Source organism: Styela clava, chromosome 8 (genome assembly GCF_964204865.1).
Source record: "Styela clava chromosome 8, kaStyClav1.hap1.2, whole genome shotgun sequence".
NCBI classification, from domain to species: Eukaryota; Metazoa; Chordata; class Ascidiacea; order Stolidobranchia; family Styelidae; genus Styela; species Styela clava.
Window position 1 is genome coordinate 6423444 of NC_135257.1, and position 17498 is coordinate 6440941.

Here is a 17498-nt window from a genome sequence, read left to right on the forward strand (position 1 = left end):
GCAATCTAGCGAGTTTTGTCGTGGGTACATATACGTGCCCACCGCACGGAAAGGGTTAAAGGGCCAAGTACATTTCTGTAAGTCTAGATTCAAAGCCTTAACTCTAAAAACTTAATACACGCCCATGCATATAATGATAAATATAATTTATTCAAACAAATTTTCTGTGCATCTTAGCTATTTGTTATTTTGTCTATTTTATCTATATGCGTATTGTATGTAATTTCAGTGTTTTGCAAACTTATTATATTCTCAAGTTGGAGATATCAATATTCTCTTACAGGACAATTTTAGATTCAATGTTTTTTTGATGTGTTTCATTAAATTTTATGTTCTATTTAAATGAGAAATCAAAGTTATGATATTTGCAATGAATTTATTGAATATTTTGCAGATGTTGATTCCCATCAGCCTAATGACCTCGCGCGTATGACAAGTAAGGTTTATCCACCTACATATGGAATGTGCCTTCAATTCTGGTATTACATGTTTGGTGATGCAAATGACTTTGGAACCTTGAACGTTTACTTGAAATCAGCGGGGCAACTTGGAAAGCCCATTTTTTCAATTTCTGAGCAGGTTGGCAATATCATATATTATATGAAGATTATGCGATTGTATGCGATTTCATAAAGTTAGCAGTCATGGCAAAAACAACTATTTGTACAATTATGTCGCATGGTATGTTGGGCGTAGAAAGAACTATATTTGAACCTAAATTTAACCAAGTTTTCCAGACAATTAATAAACATTTTTATTGTAGATTTATTTTTATCTGAAACTTACTTTATAACGAATTATGCTGACATGTTTGTCTCTTTCTTCTATTCTCGCTTAATATTTTTGAAAGTTAAGTTTAAGTAAGGTTTCATAAAAAACAAGTTGTCAGCTTATTAGTCTTTGTTTCAATCTTAATCCAATTTTCAATCATTAAATTTCAGACTGGAGCTGATTGGAGACATGGTCGTGCAAATATTGATTCTGCCCTTGACTACCAGATCGTTTTCGAAAGTGTGCGTGGCTTAACTATAAATGGTGACAAAGCAATCGACGATATTGAATTCATTGATGGTGCTTGCCCAACTTTTGGAACTTGTGATTTTGAGTTGGACTCTTGTGGATGGTCTCAGGTAGAATGAACCCCTTTTATTAGGAAATGTACAATTTGTAATACACAACTTATGTCATAAATGGCAAAGTTACTATATATATCATAACTGAAATTGATATTTAACCCCAAACTCATGATTTATGACTTGACTGCTCAACGTTTTACTCATATGATATGAATCTGTTGTATAATCTATAATATGATAGGATTTATATATTTAACCTGGGGGAGAGGAAAGCCTCTTGACTGTTTACTAGTCCATGTGTGGTATGGGTTTGTTAGCCAGTTGTTTGTTTTAAGATGCATATCCTTGATGGTGGAGGAAGTGGTAACCGCCCAGCAGTTATGTGAACCACCCTCTCTTACCTAACCCACCACTAAATATGTAATATCATATGTAAATTCAATATTTCAACAGGATTTGAACCCGAATTTTCATCCTACTTCACTATTCAACAAATCTATTCATTATTCAACAAAGTATTTTGTGTTGACCAAGGCTAAAATTAAATAATCATTGCAAACATGATGCAAATACCCATTTCATCTTTTAAAACTTATATTTTGTAATTTAAGGTTGAAAAACAAGATGACTTGGATTGGATAAGAGTATCACAAAGTTTTTCGGGTCAGGGACCAGCTGGGGATCACACAACAAGTCGAGGACATTATATGGCATTAGATATAACAGGACAGGATAAAGATGCACAGGGAATGTAAGTTTAAACGATTCTTGTATTGATTTTTGTTCATTTCAAGGAGTGTTGTAAAGTATTAGCATATTTGTTTTTTAGGTTACTTTCGGAAGTGTTTCAACCAGTTGATGGATCAAATGATCATTGTATCTCTTTCTGGTGGTTCACATCTGGACATGGTCTAGGTTTCTTATCAGTCTGGACTGATGATCACCAAAACAATGTAGATCAAATATGGCACAATCTTGGAGCAATATGTATGCTATTATCAAATATTATATATTTAATTATTTGAAAACAAAATATTGTAATATTATTTTAATGTCATTCTTCCAGTATAAAACATAGATGATTTATCCATCTCTGATATAACAGAAACTTCAAAATAGCAACAAAATAGATTTGTAATAACAACCTCTGAAGTTTTGATAAGATGGATTTTTTTTTCGTAATACCAAGCAGTAGCCAGTATTGTATAAGTTGAACTATCTGTTTCTCATATAGCAAATTACTGGGGATATGCTGAACTTGAAATTACAACTATTCCTGGTATTTTCGGAGTTATAATTCAAGGACAAAAAGCAGGATCATCACCAACAGATTTCGGTGTCTTTGCAATTGATGATTTCAGAAGCACGCCAGGAGCGTAAGTAACTTATACTTTTAGAGAATATTTTCACAGAGCAGTGATTACATTAGGCCCTATGCGACAGCAAAAAGCTCGACCATACTATTTAGTATTTTAATCACAAACTCGATTCAAAATTTGCAAACCAGCACACTTGGTAATCAACATGGCAAAAAAGGTTCCAAATGCTGAACTAGCATAACCAGCATTTTGCTGTGATCCAATGCGATCCCCTTTTACAGATGTAACTCAACAGCCCCTCCAACAACATTCACATGCTTAAATTTGACATTGGGTGGTCCAACCACGATTCCGGTTGATCAAATGTGTGATTTCCAAGATCAGTGTAAGGATGGCAGCGATGAGGATTTATGTGGATCATGTAGGTTTGAAGATGGTCCTTGTGGATGGTACGACACGAGCACAGGACAATATAAATGGGTTTTGACGAAAGGTAAACTGGTGTTAATTAAGAATAACATTTTTGTCACGTCATTTCAAATCTTTTTATATATTATTCATTGAAGTCTAAGTGTATATATTTTTTTAAATTGGTTTGTGCAAATACTATGGAAAATAGTGTAGAAATATTTAAATAGTGTGTTAATGTATTTTGAATTTACATCAAAATATACGAAAGGCCAATGTTATTGTTATTAGCAATCAAACTTGCAAGGTGCCCATTTTCTTCAGACAAGATCTGAGAATAAACAAGCATGATTTATTTGAAGCAGGGATGTATACAGAAATCTTTGAAACAAAATTCCAATAACTACTTAGCGCTAATATTCTTTAAAAGCAATCTTTTGAATAATAAAAGTTAGGATTTTAATGGTATATTTCATCAGAGATTTCCTGAGTAGTCCTAAGTTAAATCTGAAACTGAAGTGGTACTCAAATTGCCGATTATACTAGTTGCTAAAACTCAAATTCACCGATTGAAAATTGATCACCTAGTGCACAGAAGAATTCGCAATCAAATTTAGAGAATTATTGAATTGTGTGACGATTTGTCACTATTACAATTTAATAGCTGCCGATGCTGGTGACAACGGTCCTGCAGGAGACGCTGACACTCAGACCAGTGAAGGTCACTACTTTGCTGTGGAGCCAAGCACAGGCGGCAACAATGCACCTGCTAGACTCGAAACACCAATCATGCACAACTCAGCCGCTACTTGTGAGATGGCGTAAGTGAACCATTTTTAATTTTTTCCAAATTGTCATTTTGTTATTTGTTGGTATTAAGACAGTGACTACGTTTAAATGAGTGAGCATAAATTCGCCAACTTTCACAATTTGAAGATGAGCTCATTTCAAATTGGTTTCTGTAAACTGCCTTCATGTAATGCCGTGATTAAATATATTTATACTTTTCAGAAAAGCATATTGAATAATTAGTTACAATTTCGTTTACAGGCCGAAATATGTTTTATAACAAACTTTATTTTACCGGTTTATGTGTTAATAAAATCCATCCATGTCTATTTTTATCACGTGCAACTAAAACTATGATGGGGTTAATAGAAGAAACTGTTGAAGATGTAAACACTTGATCTTGTTTTAAGACCTTAACAGTACCTATTGCCCATCCGCAGATTAAGTGCTTTAATCGTCATACAAAACCGTAGTGAGATTTAAGACTGCACGCAATGTTCTACAGACTGAGGGTATTGGATGTGTTGTGAAAAGCGGTAGTTGTACCGCTTGCAATCTAAATTCACATAAAAATAACAATCCAGTCAATAAACAGATACCATGCAATTTTTGCAATGTTTGAAAGTACTTTTCGACACTTTATAGGCAGCGGTAGCATTCTGAACCCAGGGTTGTATCAAATTCATATATTCCACAGCATTTATTCCTGGAACTTATAGTTTTTTTTTTTGAGGATTCACTATTATCAAGATTGCATGCATGGCAATTTATTCACCAAATATAGCAGAAAATTCACATGCGTCCATTTGGTGTTGCTTTTGCAATAGTAATGGTGATGGTGATTGATTCATCATTCAATATCATTTAATTTTAAATAACACAGAACTTTTTCTCATTGTGTCGAGATTTAAGCATTCGCATATTGTGTTTTATGGTCCAGTGATCGCGACTGCGACTAGACAGCTTAAGTAAAATATAACAAAATCAACAAAACATGAAAATTTTAGGGGTGTATAGTGGGAGTTCCAATCTTTCAAAAATATATGCCTTTTTCGTCAAACTTTCTTGGTGATGTTCTGTGATTTTACCCACCAATACAAAATTGAGAGTGTCTATTCTATGTCTGTATGATTTCACCTATGTTACCGCCGCGCGAACAATGCTATTATCATTAAATGAAGCGGGCCGAACAATTCGTCGACTACTATGAACATATATGGCACGGTAGACGTTTGAAATAATGATCATGATAACGAAAACCCGTGGTTTTTATGCCTGAATGTCTTCACCACAACTCATTATATTGCAGTTTGGACGAAACACTGCATTTAAATCAAAGAAATGTTCGTGGTTTTATGAAATACCCCGCACTAATGAAAAAGTATGATGTGTTTTTTTGGGGTTTGCATGTTACATTTAACAATCTGATTTATACAACAAATATCCATATTAAAAAAATGAAACAAAAGGGAAAACCAGAAGCGGTTCTTTACCTTTTGTTTCTAGTTGTGCGCTTCGTTATCGATAGAAAGACAAATCCTACAAATGAAAGTATGATACAGTTCCTGTTTGGACACAAGCTCACAGACGTAATGAACTTTTGCGGAAATCTTACTCTATGCACTGGGAAGGAAGGAATTTTGCGTATTATGAAACCAGACTGACTTATGAACGAGCAATTTTTCCTTGAAATATTTCATGGTTCGTTGAAAGGGGTCGTCACGTATATCTGTATTTGCTTATTCTTGAAAGGCTTTGTGTGGTAATTCTTGGCCCCGCATGTCCTTGTATAACCCCAATTTTTAATTTTGAAGCCGTCATCGCACACAAAAAACGAATCCCATAAAGCCTACAGAAATATTTAACATAAATTAAAATAATAGCCTTCTAGCGAAAAATACAAACTTTAACCACTGAAAAACTCAAAGCAGTAGGTTTGCTATAGAAATAAGAAAGGCAATTGTTTCACGAGAAAAAAAATACTAACAATAACATCAACAACAACATATTATCAAAATATCCATATTTACACTTTGTGTACAATAATGTGAGGTTGGCCTAGTTTCAACATCCACTTCCCGCTGTTGTTCTGAAATTCAAGGCATTGATATTACTATGAATGTAGAGATTAAATTATGTAAAATTTCTAAAGTTTATTTGATTTGTTTTTGATTTTTTGGACTTCCGAGAAATGTTGTAATATTCTTGAAATGATATCGAATGCACGAAATCAAGAAAATTTGCAAAAAAAAGATAATAGACTAACTATGCAATGATTAACAAAACTATACCATGATAAAAAAGTAAATGATAAAACTATTGGGTTATAGCACATGGACGTAGCCAGGTGGCCTATGATATTTTACACTATGATATTTTCGCAATTGCCTTCTATTATTCAAAATAATAAAATGTTGGCAGCGAAAATAACCGAATTGGTTGCGCGATAGATTAAGTCATAAACAGTCAAATAATATAAGAATCAGGAAACATTCTGCGTGAACTAAAAAATTATAGTTATAAGGAATTATAAATGGTAATACTTTGAAACCTAAAAACAGTGAGAAGTTTAAACTTGAAATGAAACGACATGGTACCAGAAAACGTGACATTGTAATACTCGTTTCTACTTGCGAGTGTGGGGGCAGGCATGACTCAGACGGTTCCATTATCTTTGAACCCACATACACAAAAAGAATCTACCATGCATGAAGTAAAATACACTAGAAAAAACTAACAAATCTCGATACATTACGAAAACATATTACAACGCTGAATCATCATGGTGATAGTCAGATAGTGATTCGAAAGTCATTTCTGGTCCACTGATGTTGAAAATCGTTCGCAATGCATGAATAGTTTCTAAAGTTCTCGACCACCTATAATTTATTTATGGTTCACCCTCAATAAGCATTGTTAAATTCTCTTTATCACTCTTTATCATAAGATCTCTTTGGATTGCGCTTTCGGGTGACTTGCAACGATATGACCGGATAGAAAGTTTTTTCCTAACTTTTTTATGCACGAATTTGTTTGAACCGAGGTGGAGAGCCCTAACCAAAGATTTATATTTTTGGTCTTTATAATCATTAACAGCGATGCCGTTGTATTTCACGCTGTTTGCTCAATTCTGCACATAGCGGTAAATTTTGAAAAAAGTCGGTTACTCGTTACCCGCTTGACGACTGTCAAACGCAACATCGATTGTGATTGATTTAAAGTCATCCAACATATTATTATTCAAACAGAACGTACATATTAAAACACAATAATAGTCATATTTTGCGTTTGCTTTATCAAAAGTCACTAGGCATTAGTTATTTACGCCTATAAGGTTTAATTCAATTTTCGACCTACCGTGCTTCTTGCAATGTTTTAGGACGTCTTTCTGGCTGATATTTTTAGATTTGGATTCAAAGTAAAGCATTTAGACAGGTTGCAATCCCGCTGCAGTCTGAAATTCACAAATGTATTATCGCACCACAAGAATAAGAACTTTATGGGTCAAATCAGTTGACTGCTATATCAACATAAAAAGTTTTCGGCATTTGAAACTGGATAGTCTGTTCAAACACTCTAGAAGTGGAGCACTTAAGACTTTTCCGCATTTATTCAATGTACGAATAAAAGGCATGTCGGTCATTGTAGGTTCTACTCAACTCGTCTGTGAAATAGCTTTGTTTAATATATTATTGGAACAAGGATAATCATCCATAATAAAGTGTTGAACAATCAATATGTATACCATATCTGTCATAACTTGGGGGTTGTCACGTTTTTTTTTTAAATTTGCTAAGGGAAAACAGCTCTTTCGGCCGGTAGAGGCATCATTCATTGCATCCGAAGCTTAATAATTCATTTTAACAAGCGTTTCAATTGCTTATCAACGCTGTATTCTTACACTCACAGATTTGCATTCCACATGGCCGAAAAGTACATTGGATGGCATTGCCCAGGTTGGGAAATTGGTGAGTGCTTGGATGGTACCTGCCAAGGAAGTTATATGGGATGTTGTTGGGACTGGCTGGAAGCTACATGCTACCCATGTTGGGCACCTTGTGCGCCAGATTCGAGAACAGCAGAAGGTAATTTTTACCCCTCTTTTAACTTATTGTCAAATAGAAATTTGTCTTTTTTGAAATAATATATTTCAATCTTATTTCTAGAATCAAAATACAGCGAAATACATTCCCGAAATAACACTTATCACGTGGTTAGAGATCCGATAACAAAAGGTGCGACTGCATATGCCAATCAAGATGTCGGGGAGTTGTCAGTATATATCCGACAAGGCAACCAGGAATACATGATTTGGAAACTTCTACAACAAGACTTTGGAAATGGCTGGCATCTTGGAAGATCTTTTATTAACAGAATACCTGGGGATTTTGAAGTTCTCTTCTATGCTACAAGGTTGATGTCTTGAATTTTAGATAACAGAGATTGATGCATTATTTGTTGCAATCGGCTGTCGTAAAGATGTCTGTGTTATACTTTTTTAGGTATCATATCCTATGCCAAACTTACAAAGTTGAAAATATTAGGAACATTGGACGTTTTACAAAATCCACTGAATTTTAGAAACTTGAGATTTTCATCCAACTCTATGCTGTTTAATTCTCTTGTTGCTTTTTTAAATTATTGTTTTCATTATTCATCTGCTAAAATTCTTTCCGCACTACAACCACCTTCCTTAATTTTTCTTTCTTTCCCCATTACGAATTTCAAGGGAAAAACCTTATAATAGATCACACGTTTTTGATGTTATTTCTCCACACATATTCCTTCGTCTTAGCCAGAATCCCTGAATTTTCCATGAGGAACACGATAACGAAATAACTGTGTTCTTATGGGCAGTTTCTTAAATTAATAAAAAATGATCAAGCTTTTGTCGTTTATGGTAGCGAATTTTATTGACTGTTAAAAGGTATAACTACCGTATTTGCCATAAATGACTGACTGACAATCTCATGGCAGGGCAAACGATGTTCAAGGCAGTATTGCTATTGATGATGTCGTTTTCTTGAACTGTGATCTTCCAGACTCATCAGCAACAACGTGCAGTTCTGGGCAATCGAAATGTGATAGAGGAGGATGTGTCAGCAATGATATGGTAAATCGTGATTATTGTAAATGTATTGATGTATGATTGAATATTTACGACGGTTTTTACTGATTTTCTTACTGACACGGCACCAAAAATCAAAACAAGAGTAAATTAACGACGAAAATACGATTTTTCTTGTAACATCAGGTAAATAATATCTGAATGTCTTTTCTGTACTGACTGATTTTACCAATTGTTCAAAGTATTTGCGTTCGCGAATATTTATCGTAACTTCATTATACATTTGTGTACCTTTAAAAAGTTAATCAGTCTTTGCTTTTACTTTTGACTTTTTAATCCTTTTGTTCAGCAAATATCGAATTGTTTGTCTAAAAGTGTAACAATTGTGGATTTTGTTATTTGATTCATGTGCTGTCATTGCACCTGAACGATATTTACATAAAAAGTATATATAGGGTGGACGGACTTGTTATATTATATTTCATTTTACACAAATTACATTTTTTAAACATTTTTTTTTCAATACTTCTTACAGAAATGTGATTTTACTGACGACTGCGGCGATTTGACTGACGAACAACAATGTGGTGGTTACACGCGATGTGATTTTGAACAAAATCTTTGCCTGTTTACAGAAGAAAAGGTTTGTTATTATTTTTGTTATGCCATCTTCCATTTGTTTAAACAAAAAACGGAAATCGTCGTGTGTTTTTTAGTTGTTCATGCCATTGGTTTCACTTATGTCGTCATCCAATTACGCATAGGCTGTAATATTTTATATAAACCAACGTCCTGGCAATATAAACATACTGCGAATATCTGCTTTATGATTTATATATCGAATACCATATTGTCTGTGCCCAAATTTAGCCTGAAAATTTATAGTAAACCCAATATTAGATTGCGTGATCGGTGGTATCATAAAATATCATAAATGTTGATAACACGGATATTCAACGCTTTTTAACGTGAAATTTACTTTAAGATTGAAATGCAAAACGTACCACCACTTCTTAAATTATTGTTTATCGATCAAGGTGACGATGTCGGTCAAATGTTTCGAAGAAAACATTTTTACTAAATCATATTACACCTGGTTTGAAACTGACTGTGTACTGCTTGTATATTATGTCATAATATATAAAATCAATTTGTATAACATATAATTTGCCACCTTCATTAAAACGTCAACCGATAGCTAACACGATCGACGCAAGAATTAACGATTAATATAATCACAGGTTACTGACGACATTGATTGGTACAGAAGACAGGCTCACGAATCAAACGATTTGAATCCTGGTGAAACAAGTCCCAATAGAGATCACACAACTAATACAGATGCCGGATTTTATATGACTGTTGATGCAAAAAGACCAAATAGAGCAGGTATGATATTTTTCGCAAATGAATTTTAATAACACTCACCTAAATAGGGCTTATAATGTGACAATGGGATTGATATGCACTCAACACTGCACGACGAAACACTACTAAAATTTTGTTATTTCAATTTGACTTGAACAATTTTTGATGTTGGAACTATATATGTTGTATTCTGGATATGAAGTTGTTGAAATTGAATATATTTTCATCTATACCAGGGGTGGGCAACCTTTTCCGGCTCGCGTGCCAAAATCGCCTAAATTTAAGGACAAAATTCTTCCGCGTGCCGACCAAATTGTCGAGAGCTCACTTAGTTGTGACGTCATAATATATTTCTTTAAAGCCATATGTCATGAATGGACAAAAAGAATTTAAATAAATAACGGATTGTTAACAAACAATAACGATTAAACGGACGCAGAGTTTCAACAGATAATTCAGAGTCTTGAAACTTTTAATCTGAAGAAAAATGATTTCGTTTCTGAAGCCTCGCTCGCGTGCCGAATAAATGGATTCGCGTGCCAAGTTCGACACGCGTGCCAGGGGTTGCCCACCCCTGATCTATAACATTTTACCCTCAAAAATATTTTTAGATTTTTCTATCAAAATTATTTTTGTAGTTTACATTTACAAATATCGAATATTTCCCCTGGCAAAACCATATACAGCAAATTTACGGCAACACGGTGTCGGTTTTAACCATCTTTTAAATTAAGAGTTTTTTCTAATTCACAATCCCCGTATTTCGTGACTGGTGGTTTTGGTACTGCAGATGTGTTTCGATTTCAAACAATAGACCCTAAAGTAGTCTATTCATGTGCAAAACGTATATCGCTCCATTTCTCGTAATAAGCATGCCAACGACTGAAAAGCCAACCACCGTGAATAATCAATTTGTTTTTTGGGATTCTTCTCATACACGACCTTGCAGTATATAATATTTGATTTAAGACCAATAAAACGAACCAAAAAAAAATAGACAGTTAAGAATTCAGGTTGCAATGACTCCTTTTTTTCGTGAAAGAAATACGAGCATAAATGTTGCAAAATATGATGTATAGTAATGTCTGTATGGACTTTAAGAAACATTTGTTTATTGCTGTAATACATTAAATTTACTGTATTTCGCAGTTCTACTTTTTGAAATAATCATTTTTTAAAACATTATCTCCTCTAAATTCATCATCATCTTTCAAGCAATAATAGTTTAAAAATAATAGTTGAAATTGCACAAAATTTTGTCATCGGTTTTATGCTTTTTAGCTATTATCAATTTCTGCTTATATCCATTGAAAATAAAACGAACCTCTCACGATGTTATTGTTTGTGAAGTTGAAATTAAGACATTGTATACAACTTTTAGCGCATATCGCATTTTATTCGAGGTTCGATCGAGACAAGTAGGTTAAAACTTCTGACAACTATTAATAAGAAATTAACGGTCGCATATACGTCTTTCCTATACCGATATGTGGCTATATTAACAAGTGTCAACTTTTATATTCAAGTTTTGATAATGACGCACACATTTCTCTATACAATTTTATAATCGTTGCATTTTTGATTATACGACGAGAAAATACTACTTAATTCCTATAATTTTTACACTGTGTTACACAGACCATAATATTTACGCTCGTTGCACAAATATGTACAACGAGTGTTGCAAAATCATTTCTGACTACTCCTGCTTAAAAACGAATATCAACACGCCCGCCTGTTCAGCGGTAATCAACATAACTGCTGACATAAGGATACTGCATTACGGAACGCAATAAACTAGGCATCCTTCTGTTGATTTGATTTGCCAATTAACCACTCCTTAAAAATGCATATACCACGTCTTTTTATTTGTTCAGCCGAGCAAGAATTAGTGAAAGTTTTTTTTTTTTTCAAATTTTTTTTTTTTCAATTTTTAGTTTACCACAGTGTGAAAGATTTATATCGTGAATTTTAACTTTCATTCGATTGCAAATAAGTCAAGCATACTTATATTGCAATAAGCTTTTATGGTAACTGAACTGCGTTGAAGGGTATAGAGATGCACACATAATAATAGTTAATTAGCGCCGAACGTGTCATTAATTTCGGACAGCATCCGTAAATCCATCAAATGACAATACACTTAACCGTTAAATGACAATACTTATATGTACATAGTCATAGACGATCATAATGTAAAAATCCTGAATATGCAAGTATTCAAATAAAGACAAAATAGAGCGATGCTATGTATTTGCAGACGACTAATAAAAATATTTCTGTTTCAGGGGATCGTGCTATACTGTATGGCCCTGTCCTCGAGCCCACTACTGGCCGTAGTCGATGTGGATTTATCTTCTATCTTCATATGACTGAACAAACGAGAGGTGGATTTAAAATATCGTACAGAACAGCAGTGGGAGGTCCACATACAACTGTATTTGAGCGTTTGGCAGCAACTTCTCCAACATTTGACAGGTTTTTTCATTTTTATTTTGAGCAAAAAAATTTGAGAGTTACTCAGAGAGGACGGGTAACTAAAGTAAATTGATTACCTCGATCATACTTGGTCGTTATCAAATATACGAAATCGAAACTTTAAACGGTGTGTACCCATGCGTCTGCTTAAACTATGAGTATTACAGTAAATTTAATATTACATCCAAGGTCTATCCACATATCCAACTTGATCATACCTGGTCGTTCTCAATATACGAAATCGAAACTATAAACGGTGTGTACCAGTTCGTCTGCCTGAACTATGATTATAAAATTAAATTTAATATTATATCCAAGGTCTATCCACATATTTATTCATTATATCACAATGACGTTACAAAAATATTTGGAGTATATTCAACAGTAAACCCTAATTGTGTGGTGACCCAAAATTTCGCTCATTTTGGGTATCTTATTTCAACGAATTCTTGGAGTCATATTATGTAGTGAATCGAAAGTTAATTTTCTACAATTTTTGGATTATTTCATAGTACTTAAATACGATATTATATTGTTTATTGCCTTGAGCACTATTTTAATTCTGATATGCTTATTTCAAAACAAGAGTAACAAGTTTAGGTCAGGAATAGTTCAAAACATGTCATTCGTTCACTTTAAACTTGCTACACCAAAATCTAAAAATCGATACTCAATTTAATACGCCTTGTGGTTTATAAGCCTACGGCTGCGTTGTCACACGAAAGTCGATTTTAAAACCTGTTACCGAAGCCACAACTGCTTCTTTACCTCTTTGTAAGAGATTTCTAGTGACGCGTTTTCTTACTATCACTCCGAAAATAAATATATGTACAAGTAAGTATTGGTGTGTGAAGATTTTACAATTTGATGAAAATGGTCTTGTTGGATTTTTTCTCTTGTTGTACTATATGCCCGGCAGTTTAGCCAGAGTTGTCGAAATTTGCTTTGAAAATTTATGCATTTCTAGAACACAAATGCCCCGTACATAAACTCTGTCCAGATTCTACAGCAGGGGTGTACAACAGACGGCCAGCGGGCCACAACCCATGCCGCCAAGACATTTTGTGCGCCCTTTGCCAACGCTCAGTTTTCTATTATCAAGCATAAAGTCTTAATCCGGACAGTTTACATAAAAAGACGCTCACATGTTGCACACCCCTTCTCTAGGGTCTTATATCCAACAATGATAAAAACCGGGCCGGTTTATTTGTAATGCTTATGTATACTCGAATAGTAAATATTCATTGCAATGACATAGAAATATTACATACTAATACCATAACGCATGACTTTCTGTTATATAAATTTGAAAGAAGAAAAATTGATTGCAAATATCCAATTCAAATACCAATGCGGCAGGAATCTTACCAGAATACTTACGGTAGATTTAAATCTCTGATTTAATTTATATATTCCGCAAATCTAATTTTATTTTCAATATGACATATTTCGTAAAAGCAAGCTAAATGTTACTCGATATACTTCGTGGTTAGAAATACGCGCCTCTGATTGTTACACGATATCATGACTTGTTTCATAAACCACACGACAAATTTTTCATGTCATGAATTTATCAAGTTTTGTCGATATACCATGTAAGCTGCTGTAAAAAAGGGTTTTGTAATGTATTTTTCCTTGTGGGCATTATTCTCGAATTTTGAAGAGTTTATATGTGATGGGATTTATTTATTGTTAAGCCTTATATTACCGAAACAACCTTTTCCTTGGGGACGTCTTCGTGTCCGGCTGGAACGAGATTCATTCAAGCATCCTATCGCGTTTTGCGGGTCGTAAATTTTTAAGTTCATGTCCAATTCATTTATTAAGAAATTGGCTCGCTTCTACTTCATTGATACAGCTGACCACACATTATACTATGGCGTTATCTGATCTTTTAGCAAGTATATCTTGTGTATTCTTGCTCAATTAATGAAAAAATCTAAAATGTAGTCAAGGATTGTGTTTGATCAAAGAAAACCATTCCCATTAAATAGAGTATCTATGCATGCGGTATTTTCATTTTTATATACTATGGCGATTTTTGTGATATTTTACACTTTTTTATTGGCCGCGTATGTCTTTGATTCGGTGTCAATATGTCCTGTATGTAATTTCAACGCATTCACTTCCTTACGTCAGATAACGCCAACGGGGATTTCTACATCATAATTTATTCAGGCACACGCCCAAGACGCCCAAGTGAAATATTCTGATAATTTTTATCAACTTTAGGAATAATTCAGATCGATTTCATTAGAAATGAGATCAATTCTAGCCAAAAAGACGAAGCTATTCGAGCAAAATGGGTGATTTAATGAACACACTCCCGCAACGTTTTTTCAATACTACAGGGAAGTGGGGGTCTAGCGAGGGTTGGCGGTGATTTTCTACAAAATATCCTCAAATTGGATGATCAGCAACAACAATGGCAAATTTTTATTTATGATATTGTAATATAATATACCAATATACTGTTTATACAACGTTTTATTTCAAATCGTGTTGAGGGTTCATACAGAAAATATTTGATATTCCACTGGATACAATTTTTTTGTTGTTTACTGAATTGAACAAAATTAAGTCTATATTATTTTATGGCTACCAGTTCCGTTTAGTATAGTGCTATAAAATGGTCCGAATTTTAACCATATTCTGAGTCAGTCTTGTGTTTGAAATAAGCAATAAAAAAATGTTCTGAACATAATTTCAAGTCATTTCATTAATGTTGTGGAATGAATTGTTCAACAAAAATATTGAAGAGTAGTTTTAGCTTTTGAACCTGCTTTATGGCCTCTAACAAATACCTTTCGGATTGTATATACTGGGTTCTGGAAATAATGTTGGTGAACCATTTTGACAACATGTTCAATTGTTGAATAATTTAATAAAGCTGAGTTTCAAAATTTTATCTCAAATACAACATATGTGCATCGACGATTTATGGGCCAATGACCACACATATTTTTGCAATGATATAATAATGTAATATTATAAAAACATTTCAGGCCACAACATTATAAGAACTAACAACGAGTCTAGACGGAATGTCACTTGTGGTCGACCGACCTAGCTAGGCAACTTGAAATGTTGTAATATTACGAAATATGCCTCGTGACGTAACCCCCTATAATCTCTTATCAATTTAATGTGACCAGGGTTGAAACACTAGAAAAGTATTATAGATTTATTTTTGTGAATACCAAATCTTTAATTTTTGGAAAAATCTAATTCTAAATTTTCAAAAACCGAAAATTTATTCCATTTCGTGTAATTGGCTATTGATGCCAATGAAGAATGATTTTCATATTCTCAAACTTGGTATTAACAAACTGAACTGTGAGGTTCCAACTCAACCGCCACATGTTTGACTAAGCTTGATTTTGAAATTTTGGGTCTGTCGTGAATGTTGTTGTACATGTTTGAAATATTCATACTGCCTGTTTTTGTTACATAAGATTTTCAGAAAATCATACTCATTTCTCCACACTAAGCATGGTATCTCTTTGTATCACAGAAAATGCAATTACCATCCACCATCAACAACTTAATAATGAAATCTCTTTAGTTTAATCGTGATATTGCCACAAGTAGAGGAAGCCGATAAGTAGCGGTTTTCATCAGATTCAACCGCCTAAGAATGATTGAAATTTTAATTTTGTGATGATGAAGTGAGCTGTAATTAACATACGCAAGCTGTATTTTAAGAACGCTGTAACAAATTGACGTCAGAAGCACTAGTATATTACAGTATTTTAGTTTTAGTATAAATTGGATTTTACTTAGTAAATCACTCTTCGTGAACCGGTTTAATTAGCGAAATTACTACTTACCACTAGTAATATCACGGTTATTTTTAAAATTAAGTTTCCACGTATTGTTGTAATTAGACACTAAAATAACTTCTTATTATATATTCTTTATCTTGGTAATGTAAGATATTCAGTTAGGAAATTGTATAATGTAAAGTGAAAATTCGACCAAATATTTATGGTCCTTGAAGTGCTATGTATGCTAATTATAAGTGTTGTATATAGTAATTTTCATAACTCAAGAAAGAAGATTTTGTTACGTTGTTACGCTGTATTCTCGAAGAAGGCTTTTAGAATTAATAAATATACAAGTACAATTAGATTATTCGATTTATTATTTTTTAATATCTTATTCCAGTCATCCTTGCGTTTCGATTTATTATCATTAATATTGTCATGCATTACTATATTATGACTTTCGCGCGAAACATGCTTGAGCTTTAATTTTATTTTATTTTTGGTGCCGTTATTTCTAATATAATAATCATTCACTGATTATATAGGGGCATTTATCGTAAAGTTTTGTACGAAACGAAACTCTTGTTAGCGAAGGTCTACAACAGGGGTCGGCAACCTTTAGTCGCTCGCGGGCCTCGGACATTGGTGGGCCGCACATATTTTTAGAAAGTTGAAAAACCGAACGGATGGTACTTTTTATAATAAAAATCAAGCAGTGATACATCTCTGAAATAGAATATAGATTTATTTCCTTATTGCATCTCATAAATTCCCATTTGAATATTTTCAGCGCCATTGAACCCTTTGCACTTAGCATCAACTATTCTGCGTTTTGTTGCCATTTGCTTAATTATAATTAAATTATATGCTCATTGAATGAGTAATTGTGAAATATATAATTGTTAGGTTATAATATAATTTAGTCTAAAGAATATATTCGTCAAAACGGATGTTTTGTTACTATAATTTAGTGGAGCGTCGCGGGCCGGATTATAATGCCGTAGGTTGCCGTAGGTTGGCCGTAGGTTGCCGACTCCTGGTCTACAATATAATCTTTGATCTCCTTTTTTTTATATAGCCTGTACAAATATTCCATATCGCACGTATTGTTAGTGGACACAGACCCTCAAATGATCCGAAATCAAAATTTTCGTTTTGGAGGCGCCAAAAGAAAATATTTTTTGTCAAATATGTTTTTTAGTTTATTAAAGTTATTGCATGAATA

General features: G+C 33.6%; 1 protein-coding gene across 1 annotated transcript in view; it reads left to right on the top strand.

The window, feature by feature from the left end:
- The window catches only part of LOC120345445 (MAM and LDL-receptor class A domain-containing protein 2-like), an 81205-nt gene that overhangs the window by 9070 nt on the left and 54637 nt on the right, over positions 1 to 17498 (top strand). The window contains exons 17-29 of the mRNA XM_039414898.2: positions 395 to 579; positions 942 to 1130; positions 1688 to 1827; positions 1906 to 2063; positions 2311 to 2452; positions 2677 to 2888; positions 3468 to 3624; positions 7502 to 7677; positions 7759 to 8005; positions 8570 to 8705; positions 9196 to 9303; positions 9902 to 10049; positions 12317 to 12506. Coding sequence (XP_039270832.2) covers positions 395 to 579; positions 942 to 1130; positions 1688 to 1827; positions 1906 to 2063; positions 2311 to 2452; positions 2677 to 2888; positions 3468 to 3624; positions 7502 to 7677; positions 7759 to 8005; positions 8570 to 8705; positions 9196 to 9303; positions 9902 to 10049; positions 12317 to 12506 — 2188 coding nt within the window. The remainder of the gene's footprint in view (positions 1 to 394; positions 580 to 941; positions 1131 to 1687; positions 1828 to 1905; positions 2064 to 2310; positions 2453 to 2676; positions 2889 to 3467; positions 3625 to 7501; positions 7678 to 7758; positions 8006 to 8569; positions 8706 to 9195; positions 9304 to 9901; positions 10050 to 12316; positions 12507 to 17498) is intronic.